Here is a 23,852-nt window from a genome sequence, read left to right as displayed (position 1 = left end):
TCAATGAATTTGGTAAAGTAGCAGGATACAAAATTAATGCACAGAAATCTCTGGCATTTTTATACACTAATGATGAAAAATCTGAAAGTGAAATTAAGAAAACACTCCCATTTACCATTGCAACAAAAAGAATAAAGTATCTAGGAATAAACCTACCTAAGGAGACAAAAGACCTGTATGCAGAAAATTATAAGACACTGATGAAAGAAATTAAAGATGATACAAATAGATAGAGAGATATCCGATGTTCTTGAATTGGAAGAATCAACATTGTGAAAATGACTATACTACCCAAAGCAATCTACAGATTCAATGCAATCCCTATCAAACTACCACTGGCATTTTTCACAGAACTAGAACAAAAAATTTCACAATTTGTATGGAAACACAAAAGACCCCGAATAACCAAAGCAATCTTGAGAACAAAAAATGGAGCTGGATGAATCAGGCTCCCTGACTTCAGACTATACTACAAAGCTACAGTAATCAAGACAGCATGGTACTGGCACAAAAATAAATATAGATCAATGGAACAGGATAGAAGAGCCAGAGATAAACCCATGCACATATGGTCACCTTATCGTTGATAAAGGAGGCAAGAATATACAGTGGAGAAAAGACAGCCTCTTCAATAAGTGGTGCTGGGAAAGCTGGACAGGTACATGTTAAAGTATGAAATTAGAACACTCCCTAACGCCATACACAAAAATAAACTCAAAATGGATTAAAAACCTAAATGTAAGGCCAGACACTATCAAACTCTTAGAGGAAAACATAGGCCGAACACTCTATGACATAAATCAGAGCAAGATCCTTTTTGCCCCACCTCCTAGAGAAATGGAAATAAAAACAAAAATAAACAAATGGCACCTATGAAACTTCAAAGCTTTTGCACAGCAAAGGAAACCATAAACAAGACCAAAAGACAACCCTCAGAATGGGAGAAAATATTTGCAAATGAAGCAACTGACAAAGGATTAATCTCCAAAATTTATAAGCAGCTCATGCAGCTCAATAACAAAAAAACAAACAACCCAATCCAAAAGTGGGCAGAAGACCTAAATAGACATTTCTCCAAAGAAGACATACAGATTGCCAACAAACACATGAAAGAATGGTCAACATCATTAATCATTAGAGAAATGCAAATCAAAACTACAATGAGATATCATCTCACACCGGTTAGGTAAGTATTTGATGATGATAATAATTGATGACCTCGAACAGCCTTCAAAGCCATCTTAGACTTCTTTCTTTGCTCTGGGCTTCTGTCTTTAGGTTTCTGTTATCTTCTTGGTAGGCATTACGCTCAGTGAACCATAGAATGTTCCATTAATACTCTACTTGTACATGAGTGTTTTCCTGGCCTCGATCCTTCTCCCAGTGATGAAAGCTACTGGTTGATAATAGTTACAAAAAGTTTGAGGAAGGCAGCGCACATGCCGAGAGTTTTAATCTACGTCTGGGTGGCTGAAGGATGGATAGAGGCTGAGAGGCAGCTTGAAGGACAAGCAGCACCATAGGCATCCACATGCTTTCTGCATCATCCAGCTTGTCTCACTCACTGCTTTTCTGTGCCATCGTGAGAAGCTTCCTCATAATTTTGAGTGTGAAGAAAAAGTGCCTGTGTGGTATGAGGAGAGGAGAAAGGTGTTTTACAAATGCTAAGGTTATGGGTGAAATTTTAGTTTTGTTATTAAAGGTATAGAAAGTCTTCTCACCTACTTCTCAAAACAGTAGAATAGAATAAGTCAGACTTTATTTGGTATCTTATTACCATATTGATTCAGGCACATGCTCATTCAGCCCAGCTGAGGAGGCTTTGGTGTCATCGTCAGAAAGACGAAGCACCTATTATAAATAGTAGTTGTTATTAAAACATGAAAATTTGGAGCTACTTAGTAAAAATATACCTGTTTTACCTGATTCTGTAGAACACATAAGAGACACATGAAATTAATTAAGAAAAAAAAACTTGTCCTTTTGATATTTGGAAGAAATTATAAAGTATAATTATATCAATTTGGTATTCTTTACAATTTGATAGTACAGCATCTATTTTTGTGCTTTTAGTAATATATGCAGCGTTGAAAGCATTGAAGTTGCATAAAATAAAAAATGTGAAATGTGTTCCACATTTATTTTGTTTTCACCAAATGGAATTTGTTCAAATAAATACACTGCTGAATGCTGCCTTTTATCCATTTTAAAACAAACTTAGAAATGAATGTTTTGTCATTTTAAAAATATAATATTTAAATCCATAAATTCTAGTTGAATGGAGCCCATTAGAAGGAATAGATGAAGGCAACAGGATAGCCCTTTTGTGTAACTTTAGTATCATCTCGTATGTTGATAGTATTACATTTGTTGGTTGGTCCAAAAACACTCCATGTAATAATTTTTCATTGGATCATTGTCTCTTGCCTTGAAAAGAAATTGCCCCAGCTTTGTTTTGACATTGGCTTTCAATTAACTTCTGAGCTTTTTTTTTTAACACTTATGAATTGGAAGCAACCCATTTTTCTGTGCTGATATCCTATTTCAATTGATGTCACCTAATTAAAAATAAAGTCATTGTCTTGACTAATAAGCCTCAAGTAATTATAAGTCAGTACTATATAATAATAGTTGTCATTTATTGAGCTCTTACTATGCATCAGGCACTATTTGAAGCCCACAAAAGCTGTTAGCTTATTGAATCCTTATCACTTTGGGAGGTAGGAACTTATTCTCATTTTACGGTTTATTCCTGTTTTACAGTTGAAAAAACTGAGGCATGGGTGGTTAAATAACTGGCTTGATATCATGGTTACTAGTTGTGGTAAAGCCAGAGTATGAATTCAGGCAATGTGGACTGAGAATTTAGTACCCTTAATTATTATACTGTGTGTGCAAGTATAGAAAATTTACATATAAAGCACAAAATACATTAATCAGACATAGGCACAGAAATGTGCACATCTGTTTTATGAAAACTTTATCTGCTTTTATTAGATGAAAATAGACATTTAAAGTATTCAGACATTTGTGTAATGTAGCTACTAGCAGAGACTGCTCATTTTAAAGTATTTACTATTATAAACCCTATTAAACAAATTGTATGCTCTTCCTGGAACCATTTCCTCTATAAATTTTGTGAATTTACACATTTTAGAAAGATTTCTAAAATCCTTCCAGTTTCAATATTTTATGAGTTCATGATCCTCGTTCTTTTATTCTTAATTCCTGGTTTTGCTTACTTGAAAATCTGACGACTGATTGATTAAACTATTTTTTCCTTCACATTTATTGAGGGCGTAAGTCATCTCATAAATGTTGTATTTTCATTTTCATTCAGTTCAAAATACTTCTAATTTGCCTTTTTATTTCTTCTTGGACCCATGGGTTATTTAGAAATATATTACTTAGTTTCAAAGTATTTGGTATTTTTCCTAATATTTTTGTTATTGATTCTAATTCTGTTGTGATCAGGCAACTTACTTTCTAAGATTTGAATCCTTTGAAATGTACAGAGACTTGTTTTGTGATCAGAATATAGTCCGTCTTGTTAATTGTTCTGTATGTACTTGAGAAGGATGTATATTCTGCTATTGGGTGGAGTATTCGATAAATGTCAGTTAGGTCAAGTTGCTTGATGGTGTTGTTCAAGTTTTCTATATCCTTACTGATTTTCTGTCTACTTGTTATATCAAGAATTGAAGGATGGGTTTTAAAATTTCCATCTATGATAGTAGTGCATTTTACTATTTTTTGTTTTTCAGTTCGGTCAGGTTTGGTTTGTGTGTTTTGATGTTATGATAATAGGTGCATAAACATTTAGCATTGTATCAATAAGTTCTCTTGATGAATTGATTCCTTTATCATTATGAAATGTCCCATTTATTCCTGGTAATATTTCCTGCTTTGAAATCTACTTTGTCTGGTGTTGATATAGCATTGTATATCTTTTTCAGTCCTTACTTTTAACCTATCTGTGACATTATATTTAAAATGGATTTCTTATAAACAACATTTAGCTTGGTCTTTGTTCGTTAAATGATTTGACAATCTCTACCTTTCCATTGGTGTGTTTAAAGTACATTTTATGTGATTATTGATAGGTTAGGTTTGAATCTACTATGTTGCTATTGGTTTTCTATTTGTCCTAGCTAATCTTTGGTTTCTTTTTCTTCTTTTCTTGCTTTGTTTTGGATTACTCGAGTAATTTTATGATTCCATCTTATCTTCTTTATTGGCTATTGCCATACCTCTTTGTTTTATACTTTCAGTAGTTACTGTATGGTTTACAGTATGCTTCCTTAACTTGTCATACTGTACCATCATGTAATATTATACCACCTCCTGTACAGTATAAGAAAAGCCAGTGGTTCTCAGCAGCAGCTGGGGCAATGGGTTGGAGGACCATACTAGAATCATGTTTGGTGCATATGTGAGGACTTTGAAAAGTGCCTCACTTCAGATGCCCTCCTACTGGCTTGTTGCTCCTCCCATAAGAACATTAATAACACCCTTCCTTTTTGTGGATGAACAAAATGAGGCTCAGTTTAAAGTGACTGCAGTAAATGGCAAAAATAGGCCTAACATAGCATAATGTAAGGAATAGTGGTCTTGAAGTCAGCTAGACCTAGATTTGAATTCTAGCACTATTGCTTGCTAGATATATGACCCTGGATGAGTTATTTAACCACTCTAATTTTTATGCCCTAAAATATAGATAATAATCACCTCATAGCGTTGTTGTCCTATGTGCTCATATAATATTTGTTTTCTATCTTGATTGTCAAAATTAAATGGAGTAGCATTTATAAAGTACCTAGTTAATTAAATTGCTTGGCACGCTGTAGGACTTCAAATATACTTGCCATGTAAGGATCATGGAAGTTATTGCCTGACTCCGAAGTAAGTGCTTTTAGTTTACTTTCACAGTCAAGTATCTCTTCAAACTTTATTCTGTCCTTTAGACCTGGAAACATTTGTTATGTGTGTCAGGGAAGATAAAGTTAATGTAGATGAGGTTACCATGAATGGGTGTGATAATTAAACGAAATAGGTTCAGAGTTCAGGGGAGATCTAAGTTGTGAATAAAGCTTCAGGAAGGCTAGAGGCTAGGGCAATCAGAGACATTAGCCTCTAAATCCTAGCAGTGGACAGAGAGAGGTGTGGTATGAGAGAGAATATCATCTTGCGTCTCATTGTACAGCATTTGCAAAGAGGCAGTTCCCTATTAGAATTTAGGTCGATGAGAAGAAGAAGGACAGTAGATTTGAAAGTCATCATAATATACAAGTGAATATTAAGGCTGCAATATTATTCAGGGGACAGTGTGTGCATAGTGGAACACAGAAGGACAAGAACGTATCTTCAGGGAATAGTCTTTGTTAGAGAATAAAATAGGAGGCAGCCAGGAAAGTTAAGGCTTCCCTAATCTTGCCATTTTTTCAGTATCTAAAGGCAGTGACCTACATTCTACAAGTGAATTTTGAATTTATGGTGTACATAGGTTGTGAGCATAATTTATTAGTTTATTACTGTACCTATTAAAATGATATATGTGCTTTTTTGGTAAAACCCCAAATATTTCTGGGGGACTTTCAAACTGGCATGTGTAATGAACACTAAAGAAGGCCATGATGTTTTTAAATTTTTCACTGACTTTGCAGGACCATGATTTTATTCTTAAGAGTGCCATTCTCATAACAGTGAAAATTTCAAATGTGAAACCCAAATTTTGTTTCTATTAACTTGGAATATGAAAAACAAGCAAAAAATTTCAAGCAGACTGGAGTATGGCAAGAACATAGATTTTATAGTCAGATGGAGTTCCATGTGGGTCCTGGTGTCTTTTATTGGTGGTAAAACTTTGAAAAAGTATTTCTGGACCTCAGTGTCCATTTTTATAAAGTAGAGAACAACATACATTTTTACAAGGTTGTAATGAGAATTAAAGTATTAAATTTAGTGGTAGGCACTCAATAATAAATGGTGGCTTTTTAAAAAAAAATTGAATATAACTGAGGAGCTGAGGTTGGAAGAGAGCAATTCTGATTTATTGGTAGAATCTTTTGGGTACAAAACACCAGACTTAACTTTCTTCATGTTATCTAGGTGGAGGGTATAATTTTTTTTCTGTTTCCTGATTTATTACTTAGTATTCATCCTCCCACACTGAGATACCATGCAACAAAGCTTAAAAGGTTTTTCGCTTGCAGCCTTACTCACAGTTGCCAGAAGAACTGCTGTATTACAGAACTTAGCTTATGTTTGTTCCAACTATCTTGACTCTAAAGGTGTTAAAAAGCAGTGAGCTAGTAGGTTAAATTCCACATTCAGGAAGCACTGGTTTCTTGTCTTCAAAGCAAGGAGAAAAGGAAGCAGGGACGAATTCTTCAAAAAATAGTGTCCAGTCTAAAAAAAAAAAAAATAGTGTCCAGTCTCTGCAGTAGATAATTTTTTCTGTTGAGGTGGGTTTTTTTCCCCCTCAAGTTAAACCTATACATAAAAAAAGCATAATCTAAATGCTGAACGTGGGCCATTTAAAAATAAAATAGAAGGAAAAGAGTTCACTTCTGAGCAAATCAAAGAAATCATAAACTATAATAAAATATCCCTAAAATATTAATTTAACTCATGTATAAAAATAACTTGATTATATAGTCTTGGGAAGGAACATAAATCACTTAAATTATGAATTGTTAATTATTGTTGAGTGTTATTCATAATATTTAACAAAATAATTTTGGGGTACATTGAGTACACTTAAAAAGTTCTACTTGCTGTGTATTATGTTATGCTTTAACAAATATTTTAATAATGTTCTAAGAATAGGTAGATGTTGGGCAAGTTCTCTTTAGGAGAACAGGTTATAACTGAAAAAAAATTAGATGTTGCTATAAAGTGACAAAGTTTGTAGAAACTTATGTATTCTATGTATTTCCCAAGGAAAGAGCTTTTTGGATTTTTTGTTTTTTCTTGTTAAATGGAGATAAATTTTCATGTATATAAAGCCTGTGCTTTAAGAACCGACTTCAGATGTGCCATTCTTAGACTCATCAATATACAACACATTGGAATCTTATTTTTTGATTGCTCTGTTATCTTTGTTGATTTTTATCAACTCATATTAAACAATAAATAGATTTTTAGCATTGGTGGTAGCTTTATTAATATTCAATTTGGAAGAAAAATGAATTTAACACTAGAATTGCCAGCAACAATAAGTTAAAAAGTAAGAAATTTGTAATTTTTTCCTGGAAGTTCAAATATAGTCATACATTTCCCTCTCTTTGTAAAAATAACTTTGTAATGGGGTTGGCATGAGTAAACAATGGACAGCCTCCTGTGTTTTGGAACCAGGTGATAGCTTTTGTTGCAGTCATGTTGCATCTCTGGAAGCCACCTCAGGGACTTGGGTTTCAGTGACATACATGGGTTTGGAGCAACAGCTGTTGAACTTCAGAAATGTCAGCTTCACCCTTTGCACCTTTCTTTTATGACTTTTTACTCAATATTTTTACCCTAAGAAAATGGTATTTTTGTTTAGAGTCTTCTCAGGAAGAAAAAAAGCAAAATGAATTAATAAATATTTCCTTATTCAGTTGTTGGAAGCCTTTGCTTCTACTGCTAATTACTATTTATATGCTTAAAAACAAAAATAAAGTGGAGTTACCTTGAAGTCACCTTAAGAGCTAAATTCTATAATTCATAATATCCCTGGTCAAGTGGTATGGTAGAGCTTCATTGTGGAGGTTGAAACAGAGAGACTATGGCCTAGACTATGACTCAAGGTCTTACCTTGAAGGGCCTGTCTGACCTTAGAGTTCTCTGAGCCTACATTGCTCTAAACATAACCACTTAAAGAGGTACAATGTGACTAGTGTTGACTGTTATGGTCTTATTATAAAGTGGTTCTACTGTAGTCTGGAAAGTACAAGCCAGGAATATTCAGCACTGGTGATCTAATTTCACTGTAAGCTTTGTTTTGAGATACCAAATACTTTGGACATGTGGCTTATCTGTAAGTACTGAAAAATAGTTTAGCTGTTATTTTTGATGTCTATAATGATTGAAATGATGTGACTGTAAGATCAAGCCTCTGGAAAATGTCAAAATTAGTTGTTAAGATGTACAAGGACAATTTCAAAAAAAAAAAGATTGACGTAATTAAGCTACATTGCTGACTCAGCTTTAGAGCAATTGGGAGGCGTTAGTTATTGTGTGGCTACTATTTAACTATGGGCCTAACTAGGTCCTTATACTTGGGAAAGTAGAGCAGAATGGGTAAAAGGGAAAGAGGCAAGGGAGAAAAGACAAGGAGAAAGGGACATGGGGAGAGAGAGGGAAAGGAAAAGAAAGGGTGAGGAAGAATGATTGTTTCATTAGCCTACGTTAAAAAAATTCTACTGTTGTCTTAATGAAAAAAAATATATCATTCAGTGTTGAGTAAACCTTGTAAGGAAAGAGAATGGAGTTTTCATTGTAAATAACCTTTCAGTTGCACTGAGAAAAAAACCATCCTTGTAAATCTGGTTTGTATGAAAAATGACTCCGCAGAACCATGAGAAGTAATCAGCCCATATTTGTATATGGTTTTGAATATAATATGTACGTATTAGCTTACTATTTTGGTACAACAAGAAAATCATTTATATTACCTTCATAAGAAAGGTGACATAAAAAAATGCAGTTTTTGAGCAGGTTATATTGGGAGGTGTTTGCTTTCACCCAGCTTTAATGTCCTTCGATATTGCAGAAGTACTACTGTGTAAATTAGTTGTGGACAATTTATGAGGTCATAAAAACCAACAGGATGTATCAAAATGTAGTTTACTCAGTATGTGAGTAAAGAATTCAAGCAATATGGTTGGTTTTGGAGTTACATTTGTACAAAACAATTTTAAAATTTTTTTAAAAGAAAGCATGAACATAATATGTAAAGAAGTAATTGCAAAACATTTTAACATGAATAAATAGTACAAGTTGTGGAAAGCTTGTAAACGTGCCATCCAAAACTGATTACCCTTATGAGCATTTCTTGCTGTTTGACAGTGGAAAGTGCACCTTGTAAAAGCTGTTACACAAGCCATTACATTTAAAAGGTTTCCGTCTCACACCCCAAAATTACAGTTATTTGCTGCAAGTGAAAGTTCAGAATTTGTTCCTTGTTTATTTTGATGGCAATTACCGTGGTGTTGAATTTTGTTTCTCCCCCTTCTTCCTGGAAAACTAGAAATTAGCCTTTATTGGTTTCCTTATTTCAGTGTAAACGCAGTTAGTCAGTTTATGTATTGTAGGTTACATACAGAGATATTGTAATAATAAAATTCAGAGCGTAAAACACTCAGATACTCCATGTAATAATACAATAGTGAGCCTAGGTCACCAAGATGCTCCATGTATCTGAGAAAAAAACAATTTTGCAAGATGATTCAGAGTCTCTACAGAATATAAAATCCAGTGAACCATTTTAGTTGGTATCTCTATACACACACAAAGTTTGCCTTGAAATCTTGTTAAATATCCTGAAAGAGTACCTTAATCATTTATGTGAGAAAGAAACCTGAAAATGTCTGAGACCCTCTTATTTTGGGGTTTCATTCTCCATGTCACAAGTATTTCTTTCACTGTGTAATAAGCAGTTTGAGCTTTTGGCAGGCCTTCCTACTTCTTTTTGAGTGCCTTCCTTCTTTCTTCTCTTATACACCATAGTCTGTTACAAAGAGCTATTAACTGGGAATTGGGAATTCTGAGTTCTAATGCCAACTCTGATACTAATGGATCCATTTGATTTATTGGTCTCAGATTCTCTGTGAAATGGGGACCTGAACTAGATCTCCTGGATACTTTTTAAGTTTTAAATGCTGTGATTTGAGAAGTAGGGCATTTATCTGAAAACCTGTTACACCCCCTTCCCCAATTATTTTTACTGAGTGATCATTTACTGAATGGATATTTCTCCTAAAAGCAGTTTGCTGAAACATAAATTCACTGAGTGGCAATTTTGTTAAATTTACCAAGTACTCTGGTTTATTAGTTGCCTAAAACTAGTTTTCCAAGTTATCAACTGCCTAAAATATGTTTCTATTAACTACATATAACATTTATCACAAATCACACTGCATTAGTCACAAAATCTTTTGAAATTTTTGGTGGGAAGTATTAATTAGTTTTAATTTGGTTTTAATTTTTCCACAGCAATTTCACCACAGACATTTTGCAACAGAAATATTATCAGTATAGCCCAGCTGAGTGCCAAATTTGTCATTGATATTTTATATACGGAATTCTTTACAGTTGCTTAAAAGTGAAGCTATATATTTATTCAGTTGTAGTGGTTAACAAATGTGTGAATTAAGAGAAGTATAGAATGCATTTAATGGGTGAAAAATGTGTTAAAAGAAATAAACCTTCCCTGTTCTCATTTATAAACTCCATGACATTCAAGACATGCACAGCCCTTTAATTTAAAATAAATGCTCATTCTCAAAAGTCATTGGCCCAGAAAATGGTGAAATTCCAGAATATAGTTATGGGTAGGCTATAGTGTGCTGGCTCATAGCAAAATTTCAGATAAATTTAAACTTTGAATTCATCAATGTAAGTGTCAAAGAAATCTTCAAAGGCCCTGTAAAACTTTTATTCAATACAAATTATGTCCACAGGATAAATGGTTAAAAGAAACAAATTTTGAATGAATTGGTCAATTTGTCAAATTGGCCATTAGGCAAAATGATCCTTAGCAAGTTGATTTTTGGAAAAGTAAACTTAGTGTTATCATACCCCCATCACCATCTCTACCAGGGGTGGGGGACAGTGAAACTGTAATGGAAGAGTACTACTGCCTTTAGAATTAGAGTGTTTTTTCCTCAGCCATGCCCTATAGCCAAAGTTGGAACTGTTTGGAAGGTCTTCTGCCTCTGTGTGTATATGCATGTGTGTAATGTACTTACTATGTGTCCAGCATAACTTTTGATGCTAAATATCCATATTGTGTGTGTGTGTGTGTGTGTGTGTGTGTAGCACGCACACGCGTGCGCCATGGCCACCACAACACAGGCTTTCTGAGACATTGAAGAAGTACAATAAAATGTCTGGGTGAGAACTGAGAAATTTTTATTTTTCTCTGCTCTTATTATGACCATAGCAAAATATGTCCCATAGGAATATTTGACTGAAGTAACAAAACAAATAATCAATGTATATGATGAATCACTTGGCGTATGCCAAGGAAAGGTGGTCCTGTGCTCAAGCAGGAATAGAGATGTTAGCTGGACTAGAGGACTATTCTAGAACATTGGTATGGGGGCTTAGTATTTCTGAACACTGCCTTTGGCCTGTAACCTTCCTTAAAACTCTGTTTGCTTTCCATTTACTACCCTTGATTGCAGTGCCATTAGGTAGTAGCGTTAAATATATTTTTCTTGGACTTGCTGAAGGTCATTTGTGAATGTGAAGATCAGGGAACAACAACTCCTGGCACTTGTGCCAAAGACCTTTTGGTTTCACCAAAAATCAGTTTTTTTGTGAATTAACTAGTTGAGACAGTCCCTTCTTTTGGCATCTAAGAAGCTGCAGCCAGTCATTCTTACTAATTTAGAAGTGGAATTGATGGTGGGCACCTGGGAGCTCAACTCTTAAGATTTTAGAAGAAAAGATATTGTACTTTTTTTGAACATTTTCTGAGCCCTGATTCAAATTCCAACAAGCCTATTTGTGTTAATGCTTCAGCAGAAGTGATATAGAACCCACGACTCAGCATTTTTATTAGTGTTTGCTGAGATCTACAAAATAGAATAGACAGCCATCTTGTCAGGTACTCAGTATTGCTGGAAATGAAATTAATGGTTTTTGGAGGATAACATATGGAACATTAGTAACTGGGTTAACAAATTACAGCATGTCCAATTTCTATATTGTAGAAGATTAAAAATATGGAAAAGACTGCTATTTAGACAGGACTACATAGTAGTTGGTCTGTAGAACATTTAAATTATCATATTATAAGCCTAATACAGCATATTGCTAGGTTAAAAAAAGAAAGAAAGAAAAAACAATTTTTGCTACCGGAACCTAATAGATGGTATGGTATATTCAAGTCCTCACTCTGCCCATTTCTAGCTATGTGATCTTGGCGCTCATAGAGTTATTTAAGCTTTGGGCCTAAGTTTTATCATCCATAAAAGTGGGATAATAATAGTACCTACCTCACAGGATTTCTGGTTAGATTAAATAAAGCATGTAAAATCCTTATATAAATGTGTTAACTAATTTTAACTAGAGGATTCTTGAAATACCCTTTTTTTGTGAAAAGTTTCAATGACTGTTAAGAGAACATAGAAGAATGTCAGTTGAATGTTGCCAAGCTCAAATAAATTTCAAGTTGTTAATTAATGATGAAGTTAGAACAATTACTATTAGGCTAATTACTTATTCTTAGCATTTCAGCTATGAAAATTAAAGATCTCTGAGTGCTTCTGTCTCATAAAAACAAAGGAAGCATACCAGGCTGCTTTTTCTAAGATGACATGATTAGAGCATTGGATCTGAATCCACAATTCAGTGAATCAGGTGTACTTATTAAAATAGTAATTGATGTGTCAGGAGGTTCAGAGCAATAGCTGAAGACTTAATTTGCTTATTTGAGTTTATTTAATCCTTATCTTGTTTCTTTATAAAAAATTATACACAAAATCTGTTAAGGCTTACAAATATTAGAATATGGGGGTTGTTATAAAATTTTGCCATAATGGGAATTGAAAGTGAAGTCACATTAGAAAATTAAGAGAAAACATTCTTAATGAATAAATTGATTGGAACTGCCTCTAGTAGAAAACTATTTTTACACAATTTTTAAGTGTTAAATGCATCTGATATAGCATACTTTAATAGTAATGTTTCAGCAGGGTCTTAAACTCATCCTCTTTGTAGATTCATCTGTTCATTCAACAAATTGAAGATCCTCTGTGTGTTAGGCACTGTTGCATATTTGTAGGTGAAAAAGATAAGCATGGTCCATGTGCTCAGGGTGTTTATAATCTGGTTGGAGAGACAGTTACACTACAATATGATAATTGCTGCTGGCTGAGTAAAAATAAGATGCTGTAGGAACACTCAGACAAACACCAGACCCAGACTTATTTAGAAGCAGGGCGGGGCAGGGAGAGGGAAGAGTGGTGGTGGTTTGGGAGACTATCTGGGGGAAGTGGAATTTATCCTGAGATCTGAAAGATGAAGAGGAGAAGAGGTGGGAAGGAAAAATTGTTTGAGTCAGTGGGAACTTCTTGTTTCTCATCCATTAAAGTGGGATTGGGGAACTTCCCCTTCCAGGATTGGGGAACTGAGAGTAGTTCCATATGGCTGGATTGTATATAGTACTCTTTGGAAAATGGTAGGCAGGAGCTATATTCTAAAGAGCCTTAAAAGCCCTGTTGAGGGCTTTGCAGTTTATCCTGAGGACACTGGGAACCTGTTGTAGGGAGTGGCCTCAACTCTACGGAGCCAGAGAGATGAAGATATGTGAATAGATTTTTAGAGAGATTAGGAAGCAGAAGCATTGGCCTCAGTGATTGACTAGATTTGGGAATTGAGAGGAGAAAGTTTGGTGATAAAAGAAATGATAGGACAGTTACTTTTAATGTATTTTAAGGGATAACGGAAGAGTTCTCCCCTCTCTTTTAGCCCCCTTGGAAGACCATCAAAGGTTAGGAGGGGGAGGAAGTGTGGAAATAAAACTTATTATGTGAAATTTCACACTTACATAAAACATTACATAATGAGAATAGCTTTTAATAATAAAGAACTTACAGGTGATTTTAAGCATATTAATAATCCTAGCTAAGGGGTATTAACCATAGATTTATGAGATAGCCTAAGATAACCCACTTGAGAAGGAACTATTGTTTTTGGAGCCAAGAAAACGCTTTAGAGTGAGTTGGAAGGACAGCCATGTTCAGAGTGCATCACCAATTCCATAAAAGAAGCTCCGAAGGAAGTGTTTTTGGTTCAGTGTAATTGACTTATTTCAACTTTTACTGATTTTTAGAGAGAAATAAATTTTCTGTTAAGTTTGAGAATGCACAGAGTTAGCTAGAATCTTCAATCTGTTTTAATTTTCATCTTTTAGCCAAACTTTTTTTCCAAGTGTCTACGTATGCATTTTATAATGAAAGTCAGTGTAAAAATTTCACTTGATTAATAGCATTATGTTTTAGAGCAATTATTTCCAGAATTTATGTATGTGTGAATATATAGATTTTTTTTTCAAGTCCACCCACTCCCATGTTCACTACATTTGCCAAAAAAATGTAAGTAATGAGAATTCAGTTCTTTAAGATACTGTACGTTCAAAGTGGGGTATATTATTTCCATTATTAGCAATGTTATTATACAGTATTGTTTTCCCCTTTTAGATGTGTTGATCTCTTTGAGCCTGTCATTGGAATAGTTAGGAACTGCAAAAGGCTCTATTCTTTACTCTTATAAAAAGGAAAAGAAATAAGGTAGAAAAAAACAGAAAAATTTTTTACGTGGGGAAGAGAATCCAAGAAGAAAGTTGTTATTGGAGCCTTTTTTGGTGTGAAGGAAATTAAGAACTCGTGTTTTACTTCATTCCCTGTAAAATCCAAAGAAAACCCTGCTTGGAAACATTACCTGCTTGTTTTCTTTTGTGGCTCTTTAAGTAATGCTGCCTTTTAAGCCAATCTTTGCCCTCTCTTTGCAAAAAATAGTATGGATACTTCCATGTGTGTGGCTAAGACCCCACTAGTAAGTGTAGAGGAAAAAAGATAAAACTTTTGTGTAAAGTTTAGGGTATGTAGAAAGAATAAACAGATGTTACTAGGGCTCGTTTAAAAAGGGGGTACCTGTTTCCTTGGTGGGACTAAACACTTAGATTCACCACCTATATCCTCTTCCAGTTTGAGATCTATGGAAGAGGCGCCACTGCTCTTATGAGTTTGAATACAAGGGAGCAGAAATGAAATTCATATCTTTATTCTAGATTGGACAATAGGTTCTGGCGAGTGTCATAAGGAAAGGATCATATTTGACATTTGGGAATGTGTATTACTGTAGATTTCCTTCTTTCAGCAGAAAATGACACAGATTGTGGAACTAGCAATGAGTGGCTCTGTAGATATAATCCCCAGATAAATTTTTTAAATAGACTATTCCATTAGAAACATTGAAAATGTTGTGTTTTAGAGCCCTTTGAGAGTTTTGAGCCACTCAGTGGGAAGGGAGACAGAGCTCTTACCCAGCTACTGAACAGATCAAATACTATATAGGTATTTTGGGGATTAAAAGGGCTGTTTTACAGAATCTAAGACTGACTTTTTGGGATGGCTCCGGGGTGAGATGGGTCTCTGGAGCTCATGTTGTTTTTGACCAGCAAGCCCAAGGTTAGCTTGAGGCCACCCAAAGTTATGATCATTGTTTTGGGAAGGCCCATATTTCAGGAGTCCTTAGGAGTTACACTGATGTTACTGTATACCCTTAAGAATTTTACCAAATCATGCAATTTTATATCTGTGAATAAAATTACACTGTAGGCTGCATATTATTTGGCAACCTGCTTTTTATGCTTACAATATTATGAACATCTTTCCATGCTGACTTTTATAGATCTGTATAGTATTCCGCTATAGGGATATAGAATTTATTAGGGATAATTATAGGGATATAGTTTATTAGCTCCCCAATTACAGACATTTCAGTTGCTTATTATTGGCTGTCATAAGTAATGCTTGAGTGAACATCTTTGTGTTTGTGTATAATATTATGTATAGGTACTAACCTAAATGGACCCTCATTTGACTGTTTATTTTTAAGACAAATTTAAATTCTTGAAAATAAATGAATCTCATATTATTTCCTCTTCCTTCCATAAAATATTCTGTGAACACAAGGCTAGTGCAGATCTCTTTTAACCCATGATATGCTTTTCTGTATCATAAGCATTATAGCTTTGATGGCATCATAATGATCACATACTAGGTACAGTACGTATTTGCCATTCACGTGATATTTGTGTCTATTTGTTCAAATTTAGAATTCTTTCTTAGTGCCCAAAGTCTCTATAGACTACTTTATTTCTTTTAAAGTTGATTTCACTAAAATAGCCTCACTGCTGTTGCTGTTTGTGTAGCCGACTAGGATCCAGTGTCAGGGTGCCATTATTGGAGTGAGACAGACCTGGGCTTGAATCCTGGCTTTATCTCTTAATAGTTCTGTGATCCTGGGCAAGTTACTTAATCTCTAAACCTTACTTTTCTCTGCTATAAAATGGGAATATCTACTTCATGGTTGAAATTAGGGTTAAATGTATGCAAAGATGTAAAGCATCTATCACATAGTAAATGCTCAGTATATGGTAGCTATTCTTATTACTATAATGAAATGATTGATTTATGATAAAATGCTTTGTTCATCATTTTTCAGTTCTAAGTGCTATTATCATTAAATACTCCATCTCATAGGTTCTAGTCACTGTCAGGATTGGATTGACGAATAGTAAGAAACATTTATAGGTTTGCCTCATAGATTTTGGTAAGAATCTTTCTGTATGTTACATCATTTTGTTCTCAGACTCTTCTTCCAGTAAGCAAAATGTAGGATACTCAGAAATTTTTGTTTGTTGGTTTTCTTTTTCTTTTCCTTTAGCTTTTATGTGAGCACTCCCAGTTTTTAGCTTATGTCATCTAGGTGAGACCAATTTGCCTATTAATTCATGAATGTGAGTGAGAGAAAATGCCAGGATGGCATCAGCAATAGACTGGACAAGCACCTGGTGGTCTTTTCCCCAGAATTACTTCTGTGCCTGATAACAGCTTCTCTTGATGACTAGAAACAACACATAACAAAATTCTTACATCATTTCAGCAGTGTGGCTTCAGTAATATGTTAATAGATTGTTTTATTTTTTAATTAATTCATTAAGATAAAAACTGTTAAAGTAATTTGATTTGTCTTCTCCAAAGAAACAGTTTTTCATTATCTATTCTGAGTCAAAGGAAGAATTAGTTAAGAAAAAACCTTTGTGTGAAAAGTGAAAAAAGTTACCCAGGCAACCTGTATATGTTACTAGTGTGCTGATTAATCATCGCCAACATTAATCTCTGTCATCAGTTATCACAGGAAGATGACTGCCGAACAGTCTACACTATTATCATTCCATCATTTTTCTACAGATCAATTTAGTATAAAAGATTAATTGTACATAGTCGGGAGGATTACAACATCAGACCTAAATAAAGAAGCAGAGCTTTTATAATATAGAAAATCATGAATTTTCCTTTTACATCTCTTCAGTTACCTGATATATTGATTTGATAAAGCCCTGTGTTTTACAATGAATAAACTTTTCACAGAGGTATATTTTAAGTAAAAAAGGCTGACTGTAGTTTATAGCTTAACCAGTTTCTTTCATTTGTACTCAGTGAAGTGGAAAAAAAGCAAAGTCATAGAGTTTTACATTTGTAGGTAAATTAATCAGCTCAATATATTTTTGTCAATTTCAAAAAAACTTATCACATTATTTTTAACCATATATATATAAATTCTAATATGCCCCATTTTACATTATATTGTTGACTTTGAAAGATGCTTAATATTCTTAATTTTTTTCTAAAGAATTAGAATAATCTTAATATTTTCATCATCTACTCCAGAATAGTCAGAAATGTATACATTTCATCCTGATTTTATGTTCAGGAAAGTACATATCAGCTATTTTTTCCCAAAAACCATGACTTATTTTAGTTGTCTAATTTTAATAAATAGAGGTTTCAATTGCTGTGAGTATTATATATGCTAGTATTTATTTTCTAACATTTATTCAAGAATGCTGATGCTTAATCAGAGTATTAGTAATAAAATCTTATGCTGTAAAACTTCTATTATGATTTGGGATCTTTCTCTGTGAAAGCACACTGATGTTAAACTGCTTGTGTATTTTAAAAGTAGTAATTTTAGATTATGACAATTTTTTTCTGTAAATAGCGTTCCTCTGCTCTTACGTTGAACCAGGTTTCTAAGTAAATAATTTATTCTTTAATGTCACATTTTAGGTGTGATTTATTTTCACTATACAAATAAGTGACTATCATAATAATACTGGTTAATTTGGTTCAAATAGGAATTGGAATTACCATCTTTTGTTTTTCTGTACTAAGGAAAAAGGAAGGAAGTTCTCTGTTGTACTTGAAAATTAAATTACAGGTTTTTATTTTTTATACTGGATTAAAACCTGTTACATTCCTCAGTGTAAAAAAACAATATCGTCAGTCAGTGGAGTGGAACCAAACTTTGCAGACTCTGCTTTTTTTTAGAAAGCAAATTATTTCAGGAAGAAAAACACCAATAAAAATCAGATGATACTACCTATGTTTAAGCGAGCCCAGTTACATAGTTCTGTTTGATAAGTAATTGATTAGGTCAGACTATTTAAGCATTTAATCTGGCATGTACAGTGTGTGATGAAAGGAATCCAGCTGTGAATTTGAGTGTATTAAATAATCTTCAGGAAGTTTCACAAAGAACATTTGAATGCCTTGAAACTTGCAATAATGCATGTTTGTTCCAAACACATTTGCTTTGCCTAGGTTTTGCCCATCAGGTTGAAGAAACGGTAATCTTTTTGCATTCAGCAGCTGGGTTTTTGCAATATTCTTTTCCTTCTTCTAGGGGTTAATTAGCCTTCTTTCAAAACGTGGCCTATTTAGCTGTAGATTCGCATGATTCAGCCAGCCAGAGCTGGCTATACAAAGCAGAACCGTTAACAGGCGGGTGTGTCCAACTGCTTAATTAGCCAGAATAAAAAGGTCCTTTGTCAAACAAGCATCTGTTGCTCTTGACATACCTGACAGCCACATTAGGCAAGGATGACTAGACTGAAATCGTGCATGTCTCTCCTGCAAGAATATACAACTCATTTACATATAGGTTGCATCATGGACAAACTGCAGGGGTTTATTTAGCTTATCAAAATGGATTAATGTGACTGCATTTGTGGCTGATAAACAAATATCACTTGAAAGGAGGCTGTGAAGGAACTAAACTAACCAGATTACTCCCAAACATAAACAAAGCACCAGAAACCACTGCTAGATGAATGGGAACACCCCACATGTACACACAAACCTTTATACTGGATCTAAAACAAAACCTACAAATGAAGCATGCTAAGACACTGCCCTCATGTGATGATCCCTGCTTTGAAGAAATTTTGGAAAGCTACCAGAATACTCTAAATGTGTCAGTGGGTTTAAATGATCTGTTTAGGAAAATTTGGCAGGAAGGTTACACTCCTCAACATGCTTTAACATTCAAATTGATCTGCTATTAATCAGGTCTTTGGAATTAATCAGTTAAAATGCCTCTGGAAAAAATACTTACTAGTTGGGTTTTATTATGGCCTCAGTAGAAAGAGAGAGAATACTTGCTAATTTCAATGTCAGAGAGAGAAGAGATGTCTGTCTCACTGTTGTTATTCGAAGTGTAGATCAAATAGGATAGATTGAGAATCCCAAAGATTTGCTGTTCAGGCCAACAATCTCTAGCTTTCCATTTGGAAGCCTTTCATCATGATTTTGCAAAGTAATATACATAGTGGTAACATCATGGGCTTTAGAGTCAGGCAAACCTGGATTTGAATTTAGGCTCTTACTCTTACCATCTGTGTGGCTTTTAGCAAGTTATTTAATCCGTTTGTGCTTCAGTTTCCTCATTCGTTAAGTGGAAATAACAACATTTCCATTATGGTTTTTTTTGAGGATTAAATGAAAAGATATATTTCAAGCACTTAGCATATTGTGTGGCACCTGGAAAAGACTTGTTAAATGAGAGACCTAATTATGGTTATGACTTTTTTTTTGGTTATGACTTTTTAGCCAGTCTCTGGCAGGCATGTGATTGAGATCCTCTCAAGGCCTGAGGCCTAGGCAAAGAGAGCCTTTACTTCAAACCTGAGGAAGACAATGAAATCAGAGGAGAAGGAAGTTGTGTCTATTAAGGAAAGATGGAGACCAAACTGAGAGGCTACGTTCTTATCCCATTTGGCATGACCCTGTAATCCAGGGGCCAAGGAGATTGGATGATGAGCAGTAACTTGGAACTAAACAAGTTGTTCTGTGACAATTGTTGGTTGTTCTGGATTAGGCTTTCTGTGCTGGTTTTAATGTGGTATGTACATAGAGCCAGAGGTTGGATGGAAAATTCTCTGTGACTCTCTAAGTTATATAAGCCATCATTTTCTATCCATCTGCTTTTCCCCACTCTATTCTGTAAAGGTTGCTCCTATTAAATAGTTGGGATCTTTTTCCTCCTTTCTGATTCTAAAAGTTCACCAGTTTGCTTTTCTTTACTCCCTTCACGTCTGTCTATTCAGTATCTCTGATGAAACTCAAGACTTTCGTCTGGTAGTTTAGTGCATGCGCTTTAGTGTTATGTCCAAACCCTCTTTTCCCACTTTCCTATTTCCCATAGTTTGACCTTGGTTAAGCGACTTAACATCTCTGGGCCTCAGTTGACAATCTGTAAAATGAGGAAGATCTTAGTTCCGATCATCTAGTTACACATTTCTATTAGTAAAGTAGTCAAAGCTTAGGTATTGCTCTTATGCCTCAAATGCCTATAAAGGCCAAGCCAGTGAATATGTATTGTCATATAAATAATTTGTGTATAAAACACATAATATGGGCTCACCTTTTCTAGATTTTCAGATTTTTCACGAGAATCTGGAAATTTGGTTTTTAACACAAAATCTTCGATTTTTAAAGGTTGACGATTAAGAATTTTAATTTGTAGTTACTCTGTGCCAAAGCCTATCGATCGAGTCTAATATGGTCCATAGGAAGCCAGTTTCCAAATCTATGCCTTTTATCTTCAGATAAGCCCTCTCGGGTGATTTATTGAGGAATTGCTTTAAAAGTACATTTAATTTTTTAGACATTCATTATGTATATTCTTATGTGTATTTGGTCTAAAACAGTGGATGTCATATTATGAGTCATATACCAAAAAAGGTGTGTAGGCTGGTCTGCAGTACAGACCCCTGGACACACGAGAGAGCCTTGATAAAGTTCTCAGCCAACCCTGGGATAAACAGGAGGGTGTTTTAGTTTGAGTGACTTAACTGTAAGAATCTCATCCACCCCTTGACTGAACAGCTTAAACAAGAACCCATAATTGGCAACTCTGTGTTCCTCATTTGTGTACTAAACTGACAAAGGCCTGTCTTGGAGTTGGGAAGAGAAGCTAAGAAAAACTCACTGAAGATGATATCTAAAATCTGGTTCGGTCCTCATTCCCTGCAGAAAGGCATCACCTCATTCTCACTAATAGCCCTCTGCTGTAGCACAAATGGCATCAATTGTCTATAAGTATAACATGTAATGAATCGAAGGACACTGGCATTTGCTTTCTTTTGGGGGAGGGTAGTTTTTTCCCTCTACAATGGAATAAAGAAGAAGAGGCACAGATAGGGTTCCTATTGTGTGTATCCCCTCTCCCAATTTCGAGAACTGTTAGTCCTCCAGTAATCTTAATTAGGCAAGAATTTTATATAGTGAATACTGTCATTTTCAAACATTTTCAGGCATATCCGTGGTCTTAATACTAGTACAAAGGGCTGTGTGTGTGTGTGTGTGTGTGTGTGTGTGTCTTTGGAGATCAGTGCTACATTTTTTATTAATTAGCCACCATCTTGAGAGATTTCACATAAAAATCTTCTTTTGGAAAATTGGAAAAACTGGCAGCTATAGTTTAGCCTTCCCATAAATTAACAATTTCCTTGAGCTAAACATTAGCTGGCCCAAATAAATGGGGTGGTAGCCATCAATTTCCTTGTTTTTTAAGCCCCTAGCTACCTTCAGTCTTTGTGCCTGAGGTTCCTCATCTGTAAATGTATATTATAATCATACAAACCACATTGGGTTGTTACATGGAGTGATTTATTTATGAATTAACACGTAAAGCATTTAGAAGAGGACATAGCATGTGTTAAATACTCTATCGATGTTAGCTTTACTGCTGTATATTTTGTATGCTCTAAGTTTTATTGTGCTGCTTTAGGGGTTTGACTAACAAAGGAATAAGAATAGTCAATCACGTAAAGTGATACCAATGTCAAGGTCTAGAAAGTAAAGAAAGCATAGATTGAAAAGGCCTAGTCCTTTCTCTAGTCCTGTCACCTTGAGTGAGTCTCTTAACCTCTCTGGGCTTTAGTTTTCTCATTTATGAAATAAGTGTAGATTAGATATCTTCAGAGGTCTGTTTCTAAAATTGAATGAGATGATAGAAAAGGTTTGGGGAAAAAATTGGAAGAGGTCATGCTGTGACAAAAGATGTTGAGAGGGGTTAATTTTCTGCTTGAAAGACCTGAATACTCTTTCAGAATTTTCGTAGGGGAAATTAATGTTCACCATACTGTTCACAGATTTAAACCATGATACAGTAGTTTTCTTAGGCTACCAATTAAATATTGTTTTTCCCCCCAGGATCCCTGCTCAGTAGCAAAGAAATTAACATTTATTATATTGACTGCATCAGTAACAAAAGGGAATATCAAGGTCTAAGAAACCATACTTGTTAGAGTGCACACAGTAAAATTTAATCGTGTGTTAGTAGGACAGGCACATGAGAACTGAAAAATGTACCATGTTGAACTGTGAATGAGAGAAGGTAAAATTTCATGTCTTTGTTTACAAATCTCACTTATACAATAGTGATCCTTCTTACCTTTCAAAATATTAAACATTATTGCTGTTTGGCTGTCTTTGGGTAGAGTATAATTAAACTTTAATTTTAGTACCATATCATCTCACAGCCAAGAAAATTAGTGAGCTTGATCCTTTGGCTAAATTTAGGGTATATCAGCTGGTTTTTGGATATACATTAATTTTTAAAAATCAGTGAATAGTAAGTTTGAAAGTTGGAAAGGACCTTAGAAACAATTTATTCTAAATTGTACACCTCCAGTGACGTCCTGTAGTTTATAAAAGTGTCTAGAAAGTACAGTTTATGACGTATTTGCATCCAGTTAGGATTTGTGTTCTGAGAATTGTGTCTTGACATAATTTATAATATGACTAGTTTATATTGTGCTTGAAACAATTTATAACAGGTGAGGCCTAAGGAAGGTAGATTTCAATGAAGTTCAACCTTTATAGCCTCAAAATAAGAGGTACTAATGGAGATTTTTAAAATGTAGATTAGTAATTTTCTGTATTTATTTTAAAAGTGGGCAACATGACTCTAAACATGCATGGAATATCATGAGTATGTTGGGTGGAGTAAGAGGTATTCTGGGAGTGGAAAGTTCGTCTCAGTATAGGATATTAAGAACAAATGTAATGCAGCTAGTCATATAAGGAGAGCATTTTAAACTTTCTTTCTATTTTAATAAATTTCAGAGACCATCATGCAGACATCAGAGACCGGGTCGGACACAGGTTCGACAGTGACTTTACAGACATCTGTGGCTAGTCAAGCAGCAGTGCCTACACAGGTGGTACAGCAAGTACCAGTACAACAACAGGTAAGGAGCTGCTGTTCCCAGAGAAGATGCTGTGCCTTTCCTTGTGCTGCCTCTCCAACATAGCTGTGTCTAAAAAATGATTCAGATAATACTTTCTGGCACAATGGATGCCCAAATAGGCCTCGTTCGATTCTTAGATTAAGTCAGCAAATGTTTCTTGAGCATTTCCTGGATGTGCCACGTTCTTTCTGTGCTAGGCTGTAGGGATAAAAAGATGAATACTCAAACTATAACCCTTATTCCAAAAGAGCCTCTTAAGTCCTAAAGAGAGCATTTGTTTCTAACTTGGCCACCCTAACTGGGTTTTCTTCTCCTCTTC

At 34.7% G+C, this 23,852-nt stretch overlaps 1 protein-coding gene across 2 annotated transcripts in view; it reads left to right on the top strand.

Annotated features, from left to right (window-relative positions):
* Nucleotides 1-23,852, top strand: part of RFX3 (regulatory factor X3) — a 289,095-nt gene that overhangs the window by 108,066 nt on the left and 157,177 nt on the right. For both annotated transcript variants that reach the window (XM_060153464.1, XM_060153465.1), the window contains exon 2: nt 23,409-23,533. In XM_060153464.1, coding sequence (XP_060009447.1) covers nt 23,417-23,533 — 117 coding nt within the window. In that variant the 5' untranslated portion in view covers nt 23,409-23,416. The remainder of the gene's footprint in view (nt 1-23,408; nt 23,534-23,852) is intronic.

This window comes from Lagenorhynchus albirostris, chromosome 7 (genome assembly GCF_949774975.1).
Source record: "Lagenorhynchus albirostris chromosome 7, mLagAlb1.1, whole genome shotgun sequence".
In the NCBI taxonomy this organism is placed as follows: domain Eukaryota; kingdom Metazoa; phylum Chordata; class Mammalia; order Artiodactyla; family Delphinidae; genus Lagenorhynchus; species Lagenorhynchus albirostris.
The sequence above is the reverse complement of the archived record's forward strand: the minus strand, read 5'-3'. Positions and strand labels throughout refer to the sequence as shown.